This window comes from Taudactylus pleione, unplaced genomic scaffold, assembly GCF_031769625.1.
Source record: "Taudactylus pleione unplaced genomic scaffold, aTauple2 ptg000619l, whole genome shotgun sequence".
In the NCBI taxonomy this organism is placed as follows: Eukaryota; Metazoa; Chordata; class Amphibia; order Anura; family Myobatrachidae; genus Taudactylus; species Taudactylus pleione.
In genome coordinates, this window is record NW_028285021.1 from 4,971,559 (window position 1) to 4,990,354 (window position 18,796).

The window sequence follows — 18,796 nt, forward strand, 5'->3', positions numbered from 1 at the left end:
AGAGATGTCAGTGGGGCCGGCTCCAGACTGTAGGCATTCCCATGGGAACGCCTCCGTCTGGGCAGCCACGCCCCCGGCACGCCCACCAAAGGAGGCGTGCAGTCAATCAACATCGACAGCACGCCCCCTTTGGTGCGAGACACATAACGACGGCTTGGCCGTCGTTATTCGGGCCTCGCGCATGCGCACGATGGAGCCGCTTCCGTCGTGCGCATGCGCACTTGGGCACCATCGACCCGCTCGCGAGCGGGTCAGAATCAGGCTCAGAGTGCGGTTTGTTATTACAGTACCACCTTACTATGGAAATGCCTTCTTTTGTCTCAATGGGCTGTCTGACGCACTTCAAGATAAAACCCTACCTCCCTCTCTGTGCCTGCAAAATAGATGTGCGCCACGGTATCTGACTCAGAGGCACACTGTGCAAAACTACCTCTTTAGAACCACCTCTTTCATTGAATTAAATTTTTCTGCCTCTCTATTAAAATACTGCTTGGTTTTTAGCCTGATCAATGGATTAAATTAATTGATAAGAATGACCACCACAGGAATGCAACTGAAAGGCACAAATTGCAGCCTATTCAAAGGATAGGATGAGACCCAGCCTTCACCATCTCTGAGCTAGTGCCCAGCTGGTGTGGAGCAGGAATGTGTGTCCTGTCCTGCACATCGAGGAACAGCCCTAAACATGCCCCTTGTGCACACTGCATGCTAGACAAAGGTAACCTCTGCAGGTTGGAGTCTAACTTTTCTGGAGAAAAAAGTAGGAAGGATTGCTGAATTTATGCATCAGTGCACATTTAATATGTTAAAAAAATATATGGAAGCATGTGCATAACTGCATAATAATTACATATAGCTTAATTTAAAAAAATATATAGATTAACCAAGAAACATGGATACGGTTAACATTATCCAGAAACTGTTAGTCTAACCAGGCACCCTAAAATAATATTAGATATGTGAGAATAATGCATCACCTACTGCAAATCAGGAGAATATCAGGAGTAACTGAGGAGGTCCATGACTGTATACAGCAAGAGAAGGCTGTGGGCCTAAAGCTTTATACAAGTCAGGTCTCTGGGGGGACTTCTTACATCCATATATCTTACACTGGGGAGTGCGTTCTTATCAAAGTGTTTTGTGTCACTTGCAACTATACTACTCTACACTTTAAAATGCCCTTTCTCTCTGTCTGTAATATATATATATATAATATATATATATATACTGTATATTTCACAAATGGTAAATATCTGTCCTGTACACAATGCATGATATTACCGATACACTCTAATCCAAGAGACAAACATGTACATCTATTCTGTTTGGTTGATGACAGCCCACACCAAACTTTGTGACCTGCCCAATCAAATCTGATTGCTACAAGATCTGGCAGATCCAATGGTTTTGGGTCCAATATACAAGTGGATTTTGATGAAGAGTGTGACTAAGAAACCAAGAGGCCACCTTGGCAGAGTACCAGCCTAAAGGGTGCATAAATGTCATTAGGGGTTCGTATTTTATCCTCTTATTACCTCACTAGTGGAACTAGACCACCACCACTGTAGCTTACATCTAACCCAAATGTGCCCCATTATATGCCCTCAAAACTCAAGGGCCTGATTTAGAGCTGTATGTAAAATTGGGCATTCATTGCACAAAAGAAACTCACTCAGAAAATTGTGTGGGTACAGTAGATGTATGAAGCAGTGAAAAGACTGGAGAAGTTGCCCATGGCAACCAATCAGCTATGAGGTTGCATATATCAAGTACATGCCATAAAATCATAGGTAGAATCTGATTGGTTGCCATGGGTAACTTCTCTACTGGCTGACTTCTCCAGTGTTTTCACTGCTTCATACATCGATTTAACCCGTGTATATTCACCCATATGCAGCATATGTGCCTGTCAGGGCCATAGAGACTTTGCTGGCCCAGGTACTTTAGAGGGGAGTGGCCTATTGTAAGGAGGTGTGGCCACACCAGGCTCCTCTACCAAGCCTGGGCGGGTAATTAGTACCTACTCCCTCCCCTCTCGGCACACCTGTTCCTGGTTTGCACACTGATAAGTCATCAGTTGCACCTGCCCGATACTAGATACAAAAGATACACCTCCAAACAGGTGCATTATGTCTTACTTCCATATCTGCATAGCCCACATTTGCGTGTACACACCCTCACTGAATACAGCCTACGTGAGAACTCCCCGTTATTACCCAGTTAAGCTCCTTCAACGATCATAAATGTAGATGTGATTGAAATGTGTAAGACTTTGCATCGCCTGCACCCATTTTCGATGCATGCACAGTGCAGATTCATGACTAAAGGTGCCTGGCTAGTGTTCACATTATCCAGTTTCTGTATCATCCATGTGATGTGCGTATTTAATGTATACACATACACACAGACACACACACACCTAGGTGCACATGCAGTTTGAAGTACTGAGCTATCATGAATTTTGTGTCAGATATGCTCACAACAAATATGTCCAGTGTCTCTGTATTTTCCAGTTTCTTGTGAGCTTTTTTATATAATTATTTTCATAAAATGATTGCATCTTTTATCTTAAGAAATTGAGTCTTTGGGGTAAATTTACTAAGAATCGTGTTTGGGCGAGATTGCAATCTCGGGTGAGTCTAGGCATTTTTTTCAACTCATAAATTTACTAAAGACAAACTCGGGTGAGTTTGGGAGAAATTTCTCTATTTACACTGAAAAACTCGGGTGAGATTGCAAACACGCTTAAATACACCATTGGCCAAACTCGAAAGTACTTTCACTGAAAAGTATACAACTCCGGAATTTACCAAGAATAGTGTTTACAATCACGGATGTAATTGTAGCAAACTCTGACCTAAATAGAAGTTTCAAATAGACCACCTCCTGAGGTGCGTGTTTTGCTGAAAAATGCACAGATCAGTGTGATCTGTGTATTTTTCTGCATCTATATATTGTTTTAAGGGTTAATTTTTTTTTCAAATGACGTTGGGTTCTCCCCCATAAAAGCATAACCAGCTCCAGGCTGCTCAGCCAGTCCTGGTTCCTAAAAATACAGGGAAAAAAAACAAGTAGGGTTCCCTTGTATTTTAGGAACCAGCACTGGGCTGCTGAGCCAGTCCTGGTTTTAAAAATAGGGGGGAAAAAATTGCGTAGTGTTCCCCCTATTTTTAAAACCAGCTCCGGACTCAGATCCTGCCAGGGTGTAATGCCACAGCCAGGGGGCCGTTTCAGGGGGTCTCCCCAGCCAAAGCATTATCACCCCAACCTGGAGGTCCCCCTTCTCCTGAGCATCCCAAACTTAAGCTGAAGCCCGGGGCTCTTCCCTGCACCCCTGGGCGGCACAGGGGTAATAGTGTTGATAATAGAATTAAACTATTGTATTTTACAGTGGAACTATAGGTGCCAGTGTGCCTGCCCACAAGACACACACACACCATAGTAAGTAAACAGTGTACCTGTTAAAAAAAAAATCCTATATTCACCTAAGTCCTTGCGCTGGTCTATGTAGCATCAAGGGGTCTTCTCAAAATAACAAAACTACACCCGGACCAGTTCGTACATTAGCGATGTGTGTGTTGCCACATACATTGCTACCCGGCTAATGACTGGAGACCCCACATGGAAACTGTCAGTAGCCAGAGCTGCCAGCCAATCAGCGCCCGCTCTACAGTTAACGGCTGCTGATTGGCTGTCGGCTCCGGCTACTGGCAACTTCCACGTGGGGTCTCCAGTCATTAGCTGGGTAGGTAGCGATGTATGTGGTAACATATACATCGCTACAGTCCATTCCGGTCCGGGTGTAGTTTTGTTATTTTGAGAAGACCCCTGGATGCTACGGAGACCAGCGCAAGGACTTAGGTGAGTATAGGGTTTTTTTTAATAGGCACACCCATGGATTTCTACTGGAGAAGGGGACAGAACATCTGGCATCAGGTAAGTATGTGTGAATGTGGTAGGTATGTAATAAAACTTTACTTACTACGGTGTGTGTCTTGTGGTTTCTTTTTTGACAGTGGGGGTATGGGTGCCGGCCGCCTGCTGGCACTTGTAAAAAGGGTCCCCTGGCTGTGGCATTACACCTCGGCTGGATTTGAGTCCGGTGCTAGTTTTAAAAATAGGGGGACAGACGGAATGTTTTTTCCCCCCTATATTTAAATCCAGGACTGGCTCAGCAGCCCAGTGCTGGTTCCTAAAATACGGGGGGTGCCCTACTCGTTTTTTCCCAGTATTTTTGGGAACCAGAACCTGGGCAGCCTGGGCCTGGTTATGCTTTTTTTTGTGGGGTAGAGGGGGGGGGGGGTTCGTAATTTTTTTTTTTTGTTAAATTAACCCTTTTTTTGACATTAAAAAGACAGAAGCAGCCTTCACATATCTCACTGATATATGCCGGCTGCTTGTTCGGGAGTGTTTGGCTGTGGTCAGACACTGCAAACTCGGGTGAGAAATCTCAATCAGATACACCATCGGAAAACACACTCAGCAAAATACGATTCTTGGTAAATTTGAGTGTTTCAGAACCTAAAAATCATCCTAGTTTCAGCAAGTCAAATCGAGTTTCAAAATGACAAAACTCAATCAAACAAGATTCTTAGTAAATTTTCCCCTTTGTTCACACAACTCTTGTTTTAGATGCACAACGCGTCAGTTTTAAAACAAGTTGTATTATGTATAACGATGATAACTGCACAGCATCTGTGTGTGTGTGTGTGTATACTATATATAGAAAATAGATACATTTGCTTACATACATAGAAACATTAAATGTACTAATAAGGCAGACTAACACAAGCACAGGTAAACAAAATAATGCCTCCTGTCATCAGAACGTAACTATGATATAATGCACGTTACATGAAGGGAAAATTATAGATAGACCCATAATGCTCAGTTACTAACAAAGAGGCAATAGTGGGAGGTGGGGTGCAATAATTAGGAAATGGGCTAAAGGAGCAGAGAGATCACTCACCCTGGGACTACTGATAGGACTGGTGGAAAGTCCTGATGAAGCACCGCTGATAGATCGCGACCTGGAAGGCAGAACACATTTTATTTTTTTACTAAGTAAATATGTTCATATTACTTTAACATGCAAAACTGTTTCCTGCAGAAAAGAGCTGGAGACTGGCGACTGCCATTACTTTCTTCATAAATGAGATTCAAACACCTGTGATTCAAACAAGCTCTTCAAAATTCATTGGATCCTCTCTAGGGCCCTGATTCAGAGGGCCGGACGCTCTGACAGAGTGCTCGCTCTAAATCAGGGCCGTCCCTCTTACTTTTTGGAGCGGCTATAGCGAGCGGCCAAAATGATGGTCGCGATGGTCCAGACCATCGCGACCATCGGGCTTGCGACGAGACCCTAAGGTAGGGTCTCGTCTGCCACAAGCCCTGGAGTGCTTTTGGCTCTATCACAGCCAAAAGCACTCCCATTGACATCACTAGTGGGAACGCCTCCGTCTGGCTCCGTCGTGCGCATGCGCACTTGGGCAACATCAACCCGCTTGCGAGTGCTCAGCGCTCGCGACCGGGTCTGAATCAGGCCCTAGGTTTGTTATCAATGCAGCCTGCAGCCTCTTGCTGCTAGGTATTATGTATACAGTGATCTGTATTGTACCAGTAATTACATATTAATACAACCCACCCCCTATGTAACAAATAGGACCTCCATTACGTGAATCTGGGGGCCAGACTGTGTTTTTAAACTGCCCAGTACTAAGAAATGTCTGGCCCCCACCAACAGAGCACTATGGATTGAGGAGCTATTTCAGAGCCACTCGCACGATATGTATGCAAATTGCGTAGGCAGTGCAATCGCACAGCAATGCATTAGCACGCCCATTATTTCTTAGAGAGCGATCACATAGTGTATGCAGACACCCACCAGCCTGTCTTAAGACGCCCACTTGTGCACGTCATGTCCAGGAAGTCGGTACATCGGGTAACATCGGATGCGTTCACAGCGCTTGAGGTTGACCATACCCTGCCGCAAGCACTGCGAGCACTTCAGTGTAAAAACAAGCCAGGTGACGTGTACTATGACGCTGTCTTATAACTATGCACACCTCTAAAACGCCGTTGAGATGCTCAGGTACGCCTGCTTTTGCACCTCCACTCACCCGTTTTTATTGGCCAGCCCCTGTTACCACCTACAAACGGCTTCCCCTGTCACTCACTCTGCTGGGCTGTCTATGCGCAGTGAGCGAATGCATTGTGAACTTTCGCTAAGGTATGCACATGCGCACTGCGATGCACGCGCACAATGTATACAGAAAGGACCGGCTCCTGGGTCCGGCCGGACATAATCCCCACCCTCCACCCATCTATTGCAGGTATTATTATAAGGTGAGGGGAAGGACACATGGAAGGAGCAGGCGGAGGGGAAACACGGAATAGCACTGGGCGCAAAGACACCTAGCGCAGGCACTGCATACACATTGCATATACACTGCATACCATCGGCAGCAGCGAACGTTTGTATTTTAGTGAGCAGGTCTGAATGAGCTCCTGAGGCCCTTAGCAATTTAGGATCTAGGCCCTGGTGCAGAGATTGCCATTGCAGCTGCGATCTCTCACAGCCCTACAAACTGCTTGGAAGTATTTAAATCCCAAAGGTTTTTAAATATCAGCCGGCTATATTTTTTACGAATTTATCCATGGATAAGTATGTATTTTTATTGTAACCACATAATTTACATATGTTCTTCTGAGAGTTTTATTGATGCTTTAATGTGTATTGTTTTATAACTTTTTATGCATTATTTTGTTTTATTAAATTCACCATTATATTTGAGCTCACTCTTACTGCTATACTAATCATACTATACTCGTCATTCCCCAAATTCGGGCATGAATATCCATGTAAACAGAAAATGTCTAAAACGATTTTTATATCAGCCTAAGTTTTCCGTAAAAGGGAAATCAAATGTCACTTACCTTTGCCCATGCTGTGCCATCTCAATAGCTCTGCGAGCTGGCACTGGTGACCCACCATCTGTTCCACTCAGTACCTCCATCGATTTTCTCTCTGGCCTTCTCTTCCCATGACGGGTCAGCATAGGGGAGTCCACCCGTTTTCTAGGGGGGTCTGTGAGAGAACATTACAATGACCACCAGGACCCAAGGGAAAGAATGTAACTACTATGGTAGAGGTTCCCAAACTCAGTCCTCAAGGCACCCTAACAGTCCAGGTTTTAAGGATTTCCATGCTTGACCACAGGTGGCCTAAGTAGTACCCCAGTCAATTTGATTTAAACACCTGCGCTCAACCATGAATATCTCTAACACCTGAACTGTTGGGGTGCCTTGAGGACCAAGTTTGGGAAACTCTGTACTATGGAATAGAAGTGCTTTACCAATATCCACCACCCTTGGAGGAAGATCTTCATCTTCTTGGCTAGGATATCTCTCCTTCCGGTCTAGTAACAAGAAATAGATCATCTTCTCCTGGTTTTCCCTGAATATAAGAAAGAAGGGGGTCTTAATCTTAGCCAAATTGTCACAGTGCCTCGTCAGCGTCTCCTGTTGCCCTTTATCCATATAACTCCTCCTATCTCTATAAATCCTTATTTCCCTATATTATTTCCCTTATTTCCCTCTTATTACATTTTCTCTTTGTGGTGCTGACTTTTGTTACTTGTCACTAGCCAAAAATATTTTATTACTCTATGGGGTCCATTTGTCAATAAATATTTGCGTCTTATTCCCCGAAAACATATTTTGGAGGTAACCACAAATATTTAGTATCCCCCAAATGTATGACAGAGGGACTGCAGCAGATATCTTCGATACCTGCTGCGATCTCTCCATTCCCGTCAACAGCCGCAACTCTCATAGGTTTTCGAAGTGATACGATGCATTCCGGAGATTGATCCATCTTCAGATGGCGGTAGCTCACTGTCGCCTATGGGCTACACATCGTGTCCATAGCAACCCTCCCCCGACAATGGCCGCAACGCTTGCACTGGAAACCCGGCACAGGAGTGAAGAGACTGCTAACGCGGTCACTTCACTCACAGCACATCACAGGGACGGGTTCCTTTCAATCCCAGTGCTATGATCGCATCCTGCAATGTGATCAGGTGAACTAATATCGCACCCAGATCGCTTTGCAAACTCATTCCTCAGGAAGCACTAACAGTGCATGGTTTCCATTTTTCCTACTTGGTGCACAGGTGTAGTCATTACTGGCTGACACATTTTAAAAGATCCATAGGTGGAGCAAATTATTTCACTTGCAATTCTGTGAGGAGACCTGGAAAACATGCACTGTTAGTGCTCCCTGAGGAATGAGTTTGGGAAATATTGCTCTATATTAAAAATTGGGCAACGTGTAGGGTCCTGTAGGGTCTGTCACCAAGGGCCAGGAAGGGTAATTTACAAATGTGCAAAACCAGCTCACTTCTCTCTTTGGGCTCTAGTTACTACAATCCGCATTTGTAATGCAGATTGTAGTGTGATATTACCGACTGAGGCCCTGATTCAGCGCCGGATGCTCTGACCAGAGCGCTCGCTCTGAATCAGGGCCGTCCTATTTAAATTTGGAGCGGCCTTTTGGACCGTCCGTCTGGCAGCACCGCCCCCGGCATGCCCACCAAAGGGGGCGTGCTGTCACTCACCATCGACAGCACGCTCCCTTTGGTGCGAGACCTGGAGCGACAGCTTGGCTGTTGCTATCCGGGTCTCGCGCATGCGCTCGACGGAGCTCCGTCGTGCGCATGCGCATTTGGGTACCATCGACCCGCTTGCGAGCGTCCTGCGCTCGCGAGCGGGTCTGAATGAGACCCTGAATTCACATTGCTATTTATTAATGTTAATAAATAGAGCCCAAAGGGGGGTCACGGAGGTGTCCGCGATTGCGGGGGGTTGGGCTTAATGACAGGGGCGTGGCTTAGCGCAGGGGGGTAGCAGCGGCGGCTGGTCGGCGCATGCGCGGGGCACTAGTCACGATATTTTTTTGCGAAAATACAGTGACTAGTGTGCGGATGGGATTCACTGGGAAAGAGCTTTCTCACAAGCTCTGTCCCTGCAAGGGATTTGTAGTAAATCCCTGTTATATTGCCTGAATTCACAATGCGAATTCAGTCGGTAATATCACACTACAATCTGCATTACAAATGCGGATTGTAGTAAATAGGGCCATGTCTTGTTTCACCAGGAAGATCATGGGTGCGTGCATAAACACAGTGCCCCCTACAGGGAAAGGGGCATATTTCTTCTAGCTTTTGATGACATGCGATTAAAAATTTTGACTTTTGTTTCTAAATACGCGTGAATGTACGTGAATGCCCCTCAAATTGAGTACACATGTAAAAATAAGATGACATAATAGTTCATTGTTGTTTAAGGGATGGACAGGGAATATGTACAGTTCCTTTCAAGTAGAATTTTTTTATTGGCGCTCAAGGGTAGCTGGTGTCAGGAGTTGTCCTATACTACCTAAAGTATGTTTTTGTCCAGTAGCAGCTATGGCCATTTATACTGTATATGAGTAGAATTTTAGTGGAGACAGTAAGATGAATGCAGGGGCAATCCAGATCGTCAGCTGGTCTGCATCCTGACCTTTTCATTCTTTCCACCATGCAAATTTATAGCTTGCCCCAAAGCACCTAAAAGTAGCTTTTTGGAATATAGGCCTAAGTAGATAAACAAGACACACTGACACAAAGTTTGGAACGTATGTAAAAGACCTTTACTATCTCCATATTTGCAATGACTGTAGTTATTGTGACTCTTACTCTTCAGACAACAGGTCCTGCAGTAATTTGTTTCGGTCTCGAAAGCATCCTAGGGAGTGCATACTGTCTAATACATCGGGGTCCACATCCTCCAGCGATGGCAAAGACCCCATCTGTACCTTCCTAGGGGCAGCCTGTTCTGGCTCCGGTTCATTCTTACCCCCACTGTGAGAAAACAACATATATATTTGTACATGAAGCATGTATAGTAGATAAGAACCTGTAGCTCCATATTGTCTGCCTTTTGTCTGTGTGTGTGTTTCAGTTTCTTTTTGTATTAGACTTATTTATACTTGCCAATGTTCCCATATTCCGCTCCTGGAGCGGTGCAGGAGGGGAGATGAAAGTGGTAACTGTGAGGGACATGGTGCATCACAACAATAGCCCCCACCCCTGCATGCCTTGGAATCATGTCATCATACACCCCTGTCCTGCCTATTACAATAAGAACTAGATGGTATGCAGGAGAGCAATGTACTCTTCCTGGGTCCGTGGGGACTTCCCAGAATTCTGGAGTCCCTGGATGTATTGGGAGAGTAGGCAAGTATGGTTTTAATTGGTTCCTATGAACTATATTCATATTTTTCAAATATTTTTGAATGTTTCATCTCATCTCTATCAATACCCTCCATGCTCCAGCCCTTAAAGTCATCCTGATTTCTCTACTATATCAATGTCTTTGTGGAGATGAGGCATCCAGAAATGTACACAGGTGAGGTAAGGTTTTGCCAGTAACATTTAAAGTTCCATTATAACCTCCCACTATCTACTACTAATGCCTCTTACATTCATTCTCTATTCTGCTTTTGGAGTTTTGTAGCCCATATACCTCATTTTATATTTGTCACCAAGCTCTGCCTCAGTAGTCCTGGTTCACACAAAGACAGTTGTTGCTATGCTTTGTGCACATCTGTCATATATATCTAACTGCCACGCACAGGATATATGGCTAGCTATCACACACGGAAGATGACTAACTGTCACGCACAGGATATATGGCTAGCTATCACACACGGAAGATGACTAACTAGCTATCACACACGGAAGATGACTAACTGCCACGCACAGGATATATGGCTAGCTATCACACACAGAAGATGACTAACTGCCACGCACAGGATATATGGCTAGCTATCACACACGGAAGATGACTAACTGCCACGCACAGGATGCACTGTATGAGTAGCTGCCACACACAGGATGCACTGTATGGGTAGCTGCCACACACAGGATGCACTGCATACTTGCCAACTCTCCCTCATTGTCAGGGAGACTCCCTGAAATAGTAGCAATCTCCCTGTCTCCCTGAAGAGTCTAGCAATCTCCCTCATTTCATCCTTACCCCCATTATGAAGCTGTTATATTAAAAAACAGAAATATATACATTCAAAATAAATAGGATCATTAGTGTCATTTCCTTGCATTGGTTATTATAAGGCACAATGATCCCTATGAATTTCTGAAAAGTATTAGTGTGTTTTCATCAACAAACAGATCTTACTAACTGCTTTTGGGCTGGTTTACATTTGGATGTAAATCAGGATTAGGACACGCCTCTCAGATTTATCAGTACACGCCCACTGTAACACGCGCTCATAGGTGCTGCTTTCACAATCTCCCTGAAATGCTTTTTTACAAGTAGGCAAGTATGATGCACTGTATGGCTAGCTGTCACACACAGGATGCACTGTATGGCTAGCTGCCACACACAGGATGTACTGTATGGCTAGCTGCCACACACAGGATGCACTGTATGGCTAGCTGCTACACACAGGATGTACTGCATACTTGCCAACTCTCCCTCATTGTCAGGGAGACTCCCTGAAATAGTAGCGATCTCCCTGTCTCCCTGAAGAGTCTAGCAATCTCCCTCATTTCATCCTTACCCCCACTATGAAGCTGTTATATTAAAAAAACAGAAATATATACATTCAAATAGGATCATTAGTGTCATTTCCTTGCATTGGTTATTATAAGGCACAATGATCCCTATGAATTTCTGAAAAGTATCAGTGTGTTTTCATCAACAAACAGATCTTACTAACTGCTTTTGGGCTGGTTTACATTTGGATGTAAATCAGGTTTAGGACACGCCTCTCAGATTTATCAGTACACGCCCACTGTAACACGCGCTCATAGGTGCTGCTTTCACAATCTCCCTGAAATGCTTTTTTAAAAGTAGGCAAGTATGATGTACTGTATGGCTAGCTGTCACACACAGGATGTACTGTATGGCTAGCTGTCACACACAGGATGTACTGTATGGGTAGCTGTCACACACAGGATGTACTGTATGGCTAGCTGTCACACACAGGATGTACTGTATGGCTAGCTGTCACACACAGGATGTACTGTATGGCTAGCTGTCACACACAGGATGTACTGTATGGGTAGCTGTCACACACAGGATGTACTGTATGGCTAGCTGTCACACACAGGATGTACTGTATGGGTAGCTGTCACACACAGGATGTACTGTATGGCTAGCTGTCACACACAGGATGTACTGTATGGCTAGCTGTCACACACAGGATGTACTGTATGGGTAGCTGTCACACACAGGATGTACTGTATGGGTAGCTGTCACACACAGGATGTACTGTATGGATAGCTGTCACACACAGGATGTACTGTATGGCTAGCTGTCACACACAGGATGTACTGTATGGCTAGCTGTCACACACAGGATGTACTGTATGGCTAGCTGTCACACACAGGATGTACTGTATGGGTAGCTGTCACACACAGGATGTACTGTATGGGTAGCTGTCACACACAGGATGTACTGTATGGGTAGCTGTCACACACAGGATGTACTGTATGGATAGCTGTCACACACAGGATGTACTGTATGGCTAGCTGTCACACACAGGATGTACTGTATGGCTAGCTGTCACACACAGGATGTACTGTATGGGTAGCTGTCACACACAGGATGTACTGTATGGGTAGCTGTCACACACAGGATGTACTGTATGGCTAGCTGTCACACACAGGATGTACTGTATGGCTAGCTGTCACACACAGGATGTACTGTATGGCTAGCTGTCACACACAGGATGTACTGTATGGGTAGCTGTCACACACAGGATGTACTGTATGGATAGCTGTCACACACAGGATGTACTGTATGGGTAGCTGTCACACACAGGATGTACTGTATGGATAGCTGTCACACACAGGATGTACTGTATGGCTAGCTGTCACACACAGGATGTACTGTATGGCTAGCTGTCACACACAGGATGTACTGTATGGGTAGCTGTCACACACAGGATGTACTGTATGGCTAGCTGTCACACACAGGATGTACTGTATGGGTAGCTGTCACACACAGGATGTACTGTATGGGTAGCTGTCACACACAGGATGTACTGTATGGGTAGCTGTCACACACAGGATGTACTGTATGAGTAGCTGCCACACACAGGATGTACTGTATGGGTAGCTGTCACACACAGGATGTACTGTATGGCTAGCTGTCACACACAGGATGTACTGTATGGCTAGCTGTCACACACAGGATGTACTGTATGGCTAGCTGTCACACACAGGATGCACTGTATGGGTAGCTGTCACACACAGGATGCACTGTATGGGTAGCTGGCTAGCTGTCACACACAGGATGTACTGTATGGGTAGCTGTCACACACAGGATGTACTGTATGGGTAGCTGTCACACACAGGATGTACTGTATGGGTAGCTGTCACACACAGGATGTACTGTATGGGTAGCTGTCACACACAGGATGTACTGTATGGGTAGCTGTCACACACAGGATGTACTGTATGAGTAGATGTCACACACAGGCTGTACTGTATGGGTAGCTGTCGCACACAGGATGCACTGTATGGCTAGCTGTCGCACACAGGATGCACTGTATGGCTAGCTGTCGCACACAGGATGCACTGTATGAGTAGCTGTCACACACAGGATGTACTGCATACTTGCCAACTCTCCCTCATTGTCAGGGAGACTCCCTGAAATAGTAGCAATCTCCCTGTCTCCCTGAAGAGTCTAGCAATCTCCCTCATTTCGTCCTTACCCCCACTATGAAGCTGTTATATTAAAAAACAGAAATATATACATTCAAATAGGATCATTAGTGTCATTTCCTTGCATTGGTTATTATAAGGCACAATGATCCCTATGAATTTCTGAAAAGTATTAGTGTGTTTTCATCAACAACAGATCTTACTAACTGCTTTTGGGCTGGTTTACATTTGGATGTAAATCAGGTTTAGGACACGCCTCTCAGATTTATCAGTACACGCCCACTGTAACACGCGCTCATAGGTGCTGCTTTCACAATCTCCCTGAAATGCTTTTTTAAAAGTAGGCAAGTATGATGTACTGTATGGCTAGCTGTCACACACAGGATGTACTGTATGGCTAGCTGTCACACACAGGATGTACTGTATGGGTAGCTGTCACACACAGGATGTACTGTATGGCTAGCTGTCACACACAGGATGTACTGTATGGCTAGCTGTCACACACAGGATGTACTGTATGGGTAGCTGTCACACACAGGATGTACTGTATGGCTAGCTGTCACACACAGGATGTACTGTATGGGTAGCTGTCACACACAGGATGTACTGTATGGCTAGCTGTCACACACAGGATGTACTGTATGGCTAGCTGTCACACACAGGATGTACTGTATGGCTAGCTGTCACACACAGGATGTACTGTATGGCTAGCTGTCACACACAGGATGCACTGTATGGGTAGCTGTCACACACAGGATGCACTGTATGGGTAGCTGGCTAGCTGTCACACACAGGATGTACTGTATGGGTAGCTGTCACACACAGGATGTACTGTATGGGTAGCTGTCACACACAGGATGTACTGTATGGGTAGCTGTCACACACAGGATGTACTGTATGGGTAGCTGTCACACACAGGATGTACTGTATGAGTAGATGTCACACACAGGCTGTACTGTATGGGTAGCTGTCGCACACAGGATGCACTGTATGGCTAGCTGTCGCACACAGGATGCACTGTATGGCTAGCTGTCGCACACAGGATGCACTGTATGAGTAGCTGTCACACACAGGATGTACTGCATACTTGCCAACTCTCCCTCATTGTCAGGGAGACTCCCTGAAATAGTAGCAATCTCCCTGTCTCCCTGAAGAGTCTAGCAATCTCCCTCATTTCGTCCTTACCCCCACTATGAAGCTGTTATATTAAAAAACAGAAATATATACATTCAAATAGGATCATTAGTGTCATTTCCTTGCATTGGTTATTATAAGGCACAATGATCCCTATGAATTTCTGAAAAGTATTAGTGTGTTTTCATCAACAACAGATCTTACTAACTGCTTTTGGGCTGGTTTACATTTGGATGTAAATCAGGTTTAGGACACGCCTCTCAGATTTATCAGTACACGCCCACTGTAACACGCGCTCATAGGTGCTGCTTTCACAATCTCCCTGAAATGCTTTTTTAAAAGTAGGCAAGTATGATGTACTGTATGGCTAGCTGTCACACACAGGATGTACTGTATGGCTAGCTGTCACACACAGGATGTACTGTATGGCTAGCTGTCACACACAGGATGTACTGTATGGGTAGCTGTCACACACAGGATGTACTGTATGGCTAGCTGTCACACACAGGATGTACTGTATGGCTAGCTGTCACACACAGGATGTACTGTATGGGTAGCTGTCACACACAGGATGTACTGTATGGCTAGCTGTCACACACAGGATGTACTGTATGGGTAGCTGTCACACACAGGATGTACTGTATGGCTAGCTGTCACACACAGGATGTACTGTATGGCTAGCTGTCACACACAGGATGTACTGTATGGGTAGCTGTCACACACAGGATGTACTGTATGGGTAGCTGTCACACACAGGATGTACTGTATGGGTAGCTGTCACACACAGGATGTACTGTATGGCTAGCTGTCACACACAGGATGTACTGTATGGCTAGCTGTCACACACAGGATGTACTGTATGGGTAGCTGTCACACACAGGATGTACTGTATGGCTAGCTGTCACACACAGGATGTACTGTATGGGTAGCTGTCACACACAGGATGTACTGTATGGCTAGCTGTCACACACAGGATGTACTGTATGGGTAGCTGTCACACACAGGATGTACTGTATGGCTAGCTGTCACACACAGGATGTACTGTATGGCTAGCTGTCACACACAGGATGTACTGTATGGGTAGCTGTCACACACAGGATGTACTGTATGGGTAGCTGTCACACACAGGATGTACTGTATGGGTAGCTGTCACACACAGGATGTACTGTATGGATAGCTGTCACACACAGGATGTACTGTATGGCTAGCTGTCACACACAGGATGTACTGTATGGCTAGCTGTCACACACAGGATGTACTGTATGGGTAGCTGTCACACACAGGATGTACTGTATGGCTAGCTGTCACACACAGGATGTACTGTATGGGTAGCTGTCACACACAGGATGTACTGTATGGGTAGCTGTCACACACAGGATGTACTGTATGGGTAGCTGTCACACACAGGATGTACTGTATGAGTAGCTGCCACACACAGGATGTACTGTATGGGTAGCTGTCACACACAGGATGTACTGTATGGCTAGCTGTCACACACAGGATGTACTGTATGGCTAGCTGTCACACACAGGATGTACTGTATGGCTAGCTGTCACACACAGGATGCACTGTATGGGTAGCTGTCACACACAGGATGCACTGTATGGGTAGCTGGCTAGCTGTCACACACAGGATGTACTGTATGGGTAGCTGTCACACACAGGATGTACTGTATGGGTAGCTGTCACACACAGGATGTACTGTATGGGTAGCTGTCACACACAGGATGTACTGTATGGGTAGCTGTCACACACAGGATGTACTGTATGAGTAGATGTCACACACAGGCTGTACTGTATGGGTAGCTGTCGCACACAGGATGCACTGTATGGCTAGCTGTCGCACACAGGATGCACTGTATGGCTAGCTGTCGCACACAGGATGCACTGTATGAGTAGCTGTCACACACAGGATGTACTGCATACTTGCCAACTCTCCCTCATTGTCAGGGAGACTCCCTGAAATAGTAGCAATCTCCCTGTCTCCCTGAAGAGTCTAGCAATCTCCCTCATTTCGTCCTTACCCCCACTATGAAGCTGTTATATTAAAAAACAGAAATATATACATTCAAATAGGATCATTAGTGTCATTTCCTTGCATTGGTTATTATAAGGCACAATGATCCCTATGAATTTCTGAAAAGTATTAGTGTGTTTTCATCAACAACAGATCTTACTAACTGCTTTTGGGCTGGTTTACATTTGGATGTAAATCAGGTTTAGGACACGCCTCTCAGATTTATCAGTACACGCCCACTGTAACACGCGCTCATAGGTGCTGCTTTCACAATCTCCCTGAAATGCTTTTTTAAAAGTAGGCAAGTATGATGTACTGTATGGCTAGCTGTCACACACAGGATGTACTGTATGGCTAGCTGTCACACACAGGATGTACTGTATGGCTAGCTGTCACACACAGGATGTACTGTATGGCTAGCTGTCACACACAGGATGTACTGTATGGCTAGCTGTCACACACAGGATGTACTGTATGGGTAGCTGTCACACACAGGATGTACTGTATGGCTAGCTGTCACACACAGGATGTACTGTATGGGTAGCTGTCACACACAGGATGTACTGTATGGCTAGCTGTCACACACAGGATGTACTGTATGGGTAGCTGTCACACACAGGATGTACTGTATGGATAGCTGTCACACACAGGATGTACTGTATGAGTAGCTGCCACACACAGGATGTACTGTATGGCTAGCTGTCACACACAGGATGTACTGTATGGGTAGCTGTCACACACAGGATGTACTGTATGGCTAGCTGTCACACACAGGATGTACTGTATGAGTAGCTGTCACACACAGGATGTACTGTATGGATAGCTGTCACACACAGGATGTACTGTATGAGTAGCTGCCACACACAGGATGTACTGTATGAGTAGCTGTCACAAACAGGATGTACTGTATGAGTAGCTGTCACAAACAGGATGTACTGTATGGATAGCTGTCACACACAGGATGCACTGTATGGGTAGCTGTCACACACAGGATGTACTGTATGGGTAGCTGCCACGCACAGGATGCACTGTATGGGTAGCTGCCACACACAGGATGTACTGTATGGCTAGCTGTCACACAGCATAGATGGCTAGCTGTCACACAGGATAGATGGATAGCTGTCACACAGCATAGATGGCTATCTGTCACACAGCATAGATGGCTATCTGTCACACAGCATAGATGGCTAGCTGTCACACAGGATAGATGGATAGCTGTCACACAGCATAGATGGATAGCTGTCACACAGCATAGATGGGTAGCTGTCACACAGGGTAGATGGCTAGCTTTCTCCAGGGGCGTAGCGAGGGTTGTTCCAGTGGAGCACCTACGTCAGTCACCTGCTCTGGCCAGGGCGCCGGAGATCAGCCATCTGACAAAGGGCAGAGCACCTGCTGAGTTGATCGCGAAACACATATAGAGATGCACTGATCTCTTTATATGCTTCAGGCTCAGCTCATCAGCGAGTGATTCCTTCCCCCCCCCCCCAGTCGACTGGCTGATCTAAGGCACCCTGCAACAGTAAGGAGGAGGGGAGATCTGAGTAAGGGAGAATATGTGTGTGTGTGAAGGGAGGGGAGCTTTGTTAAGTGGAAGAGCTGTATGTGTGTGTATGAGTGTGTGCAGTGGTTGGTCTGAGCAAGGAGGGGATATCTTTGTGAGGGGGAGAACTGTGTGTGTGAGTGTGAAGGGGGGGATCGCTGTGTGTGTGAGGGGAGGCTGAGTGAGAGGAGAGAGCTGTGTAAGTGGAGGTGAGCTGTGTGAGGGGGAGAGCTGTAGTGGGGTCTGAATTAGGGGGGATCATTGTGTGTGTGTGAGGGGAGGAGATATGTGTGAGAAGGGAAGAGATGTGTAAGGGTAGGTGAGCTGTGTAAGGGGGAGAACTGTTGCAGGGTCTGAATGAGGGGGGATC

At 45.7% G+C, this 18,796-nt stretch overlaps 1 protein-coding gene across 4 annotated transcripts in view; it reads right to left on the reverse strand.

Annotated features, from left to right (window-relative positions):
- LOC148479670 (serine/threonine-protein kinase BRSK2) overlaps positions 1 to 18,796 on the reverse strand; it is a 179,293-nt gene that overhangs the window by 31,268 nt on the left and 129,229 nt on the right. For all 4 annotated transcript variants that reach the window (XM_088454563.1, XM_088454562.1, XM_088454561.1 and 1 more), the window contains exons 10-13: positions 9,738 to 9,902; positions 7,356 to 7,456; positions 6,937 to 7,087; positions 4,970 to 5,030 (exon numbers count right to left, since the gene is read on the reverse strand). In XM_088454563.1, the coding sequence (XP_088310689.1) occupies positions 4,970 to 5,030; positions 6,937 to 7,087; positions 7,356 to 7,456; positions 9,738 to 9,902 (478 nt within the window). The remainder of the gene's footprint in view (positions 1 to 4,969; positions 5,031 to 6,936; positions 7,088 to 7,355; positions 7,457 to 9,737; positions 9,903 to 18,796) is intronic.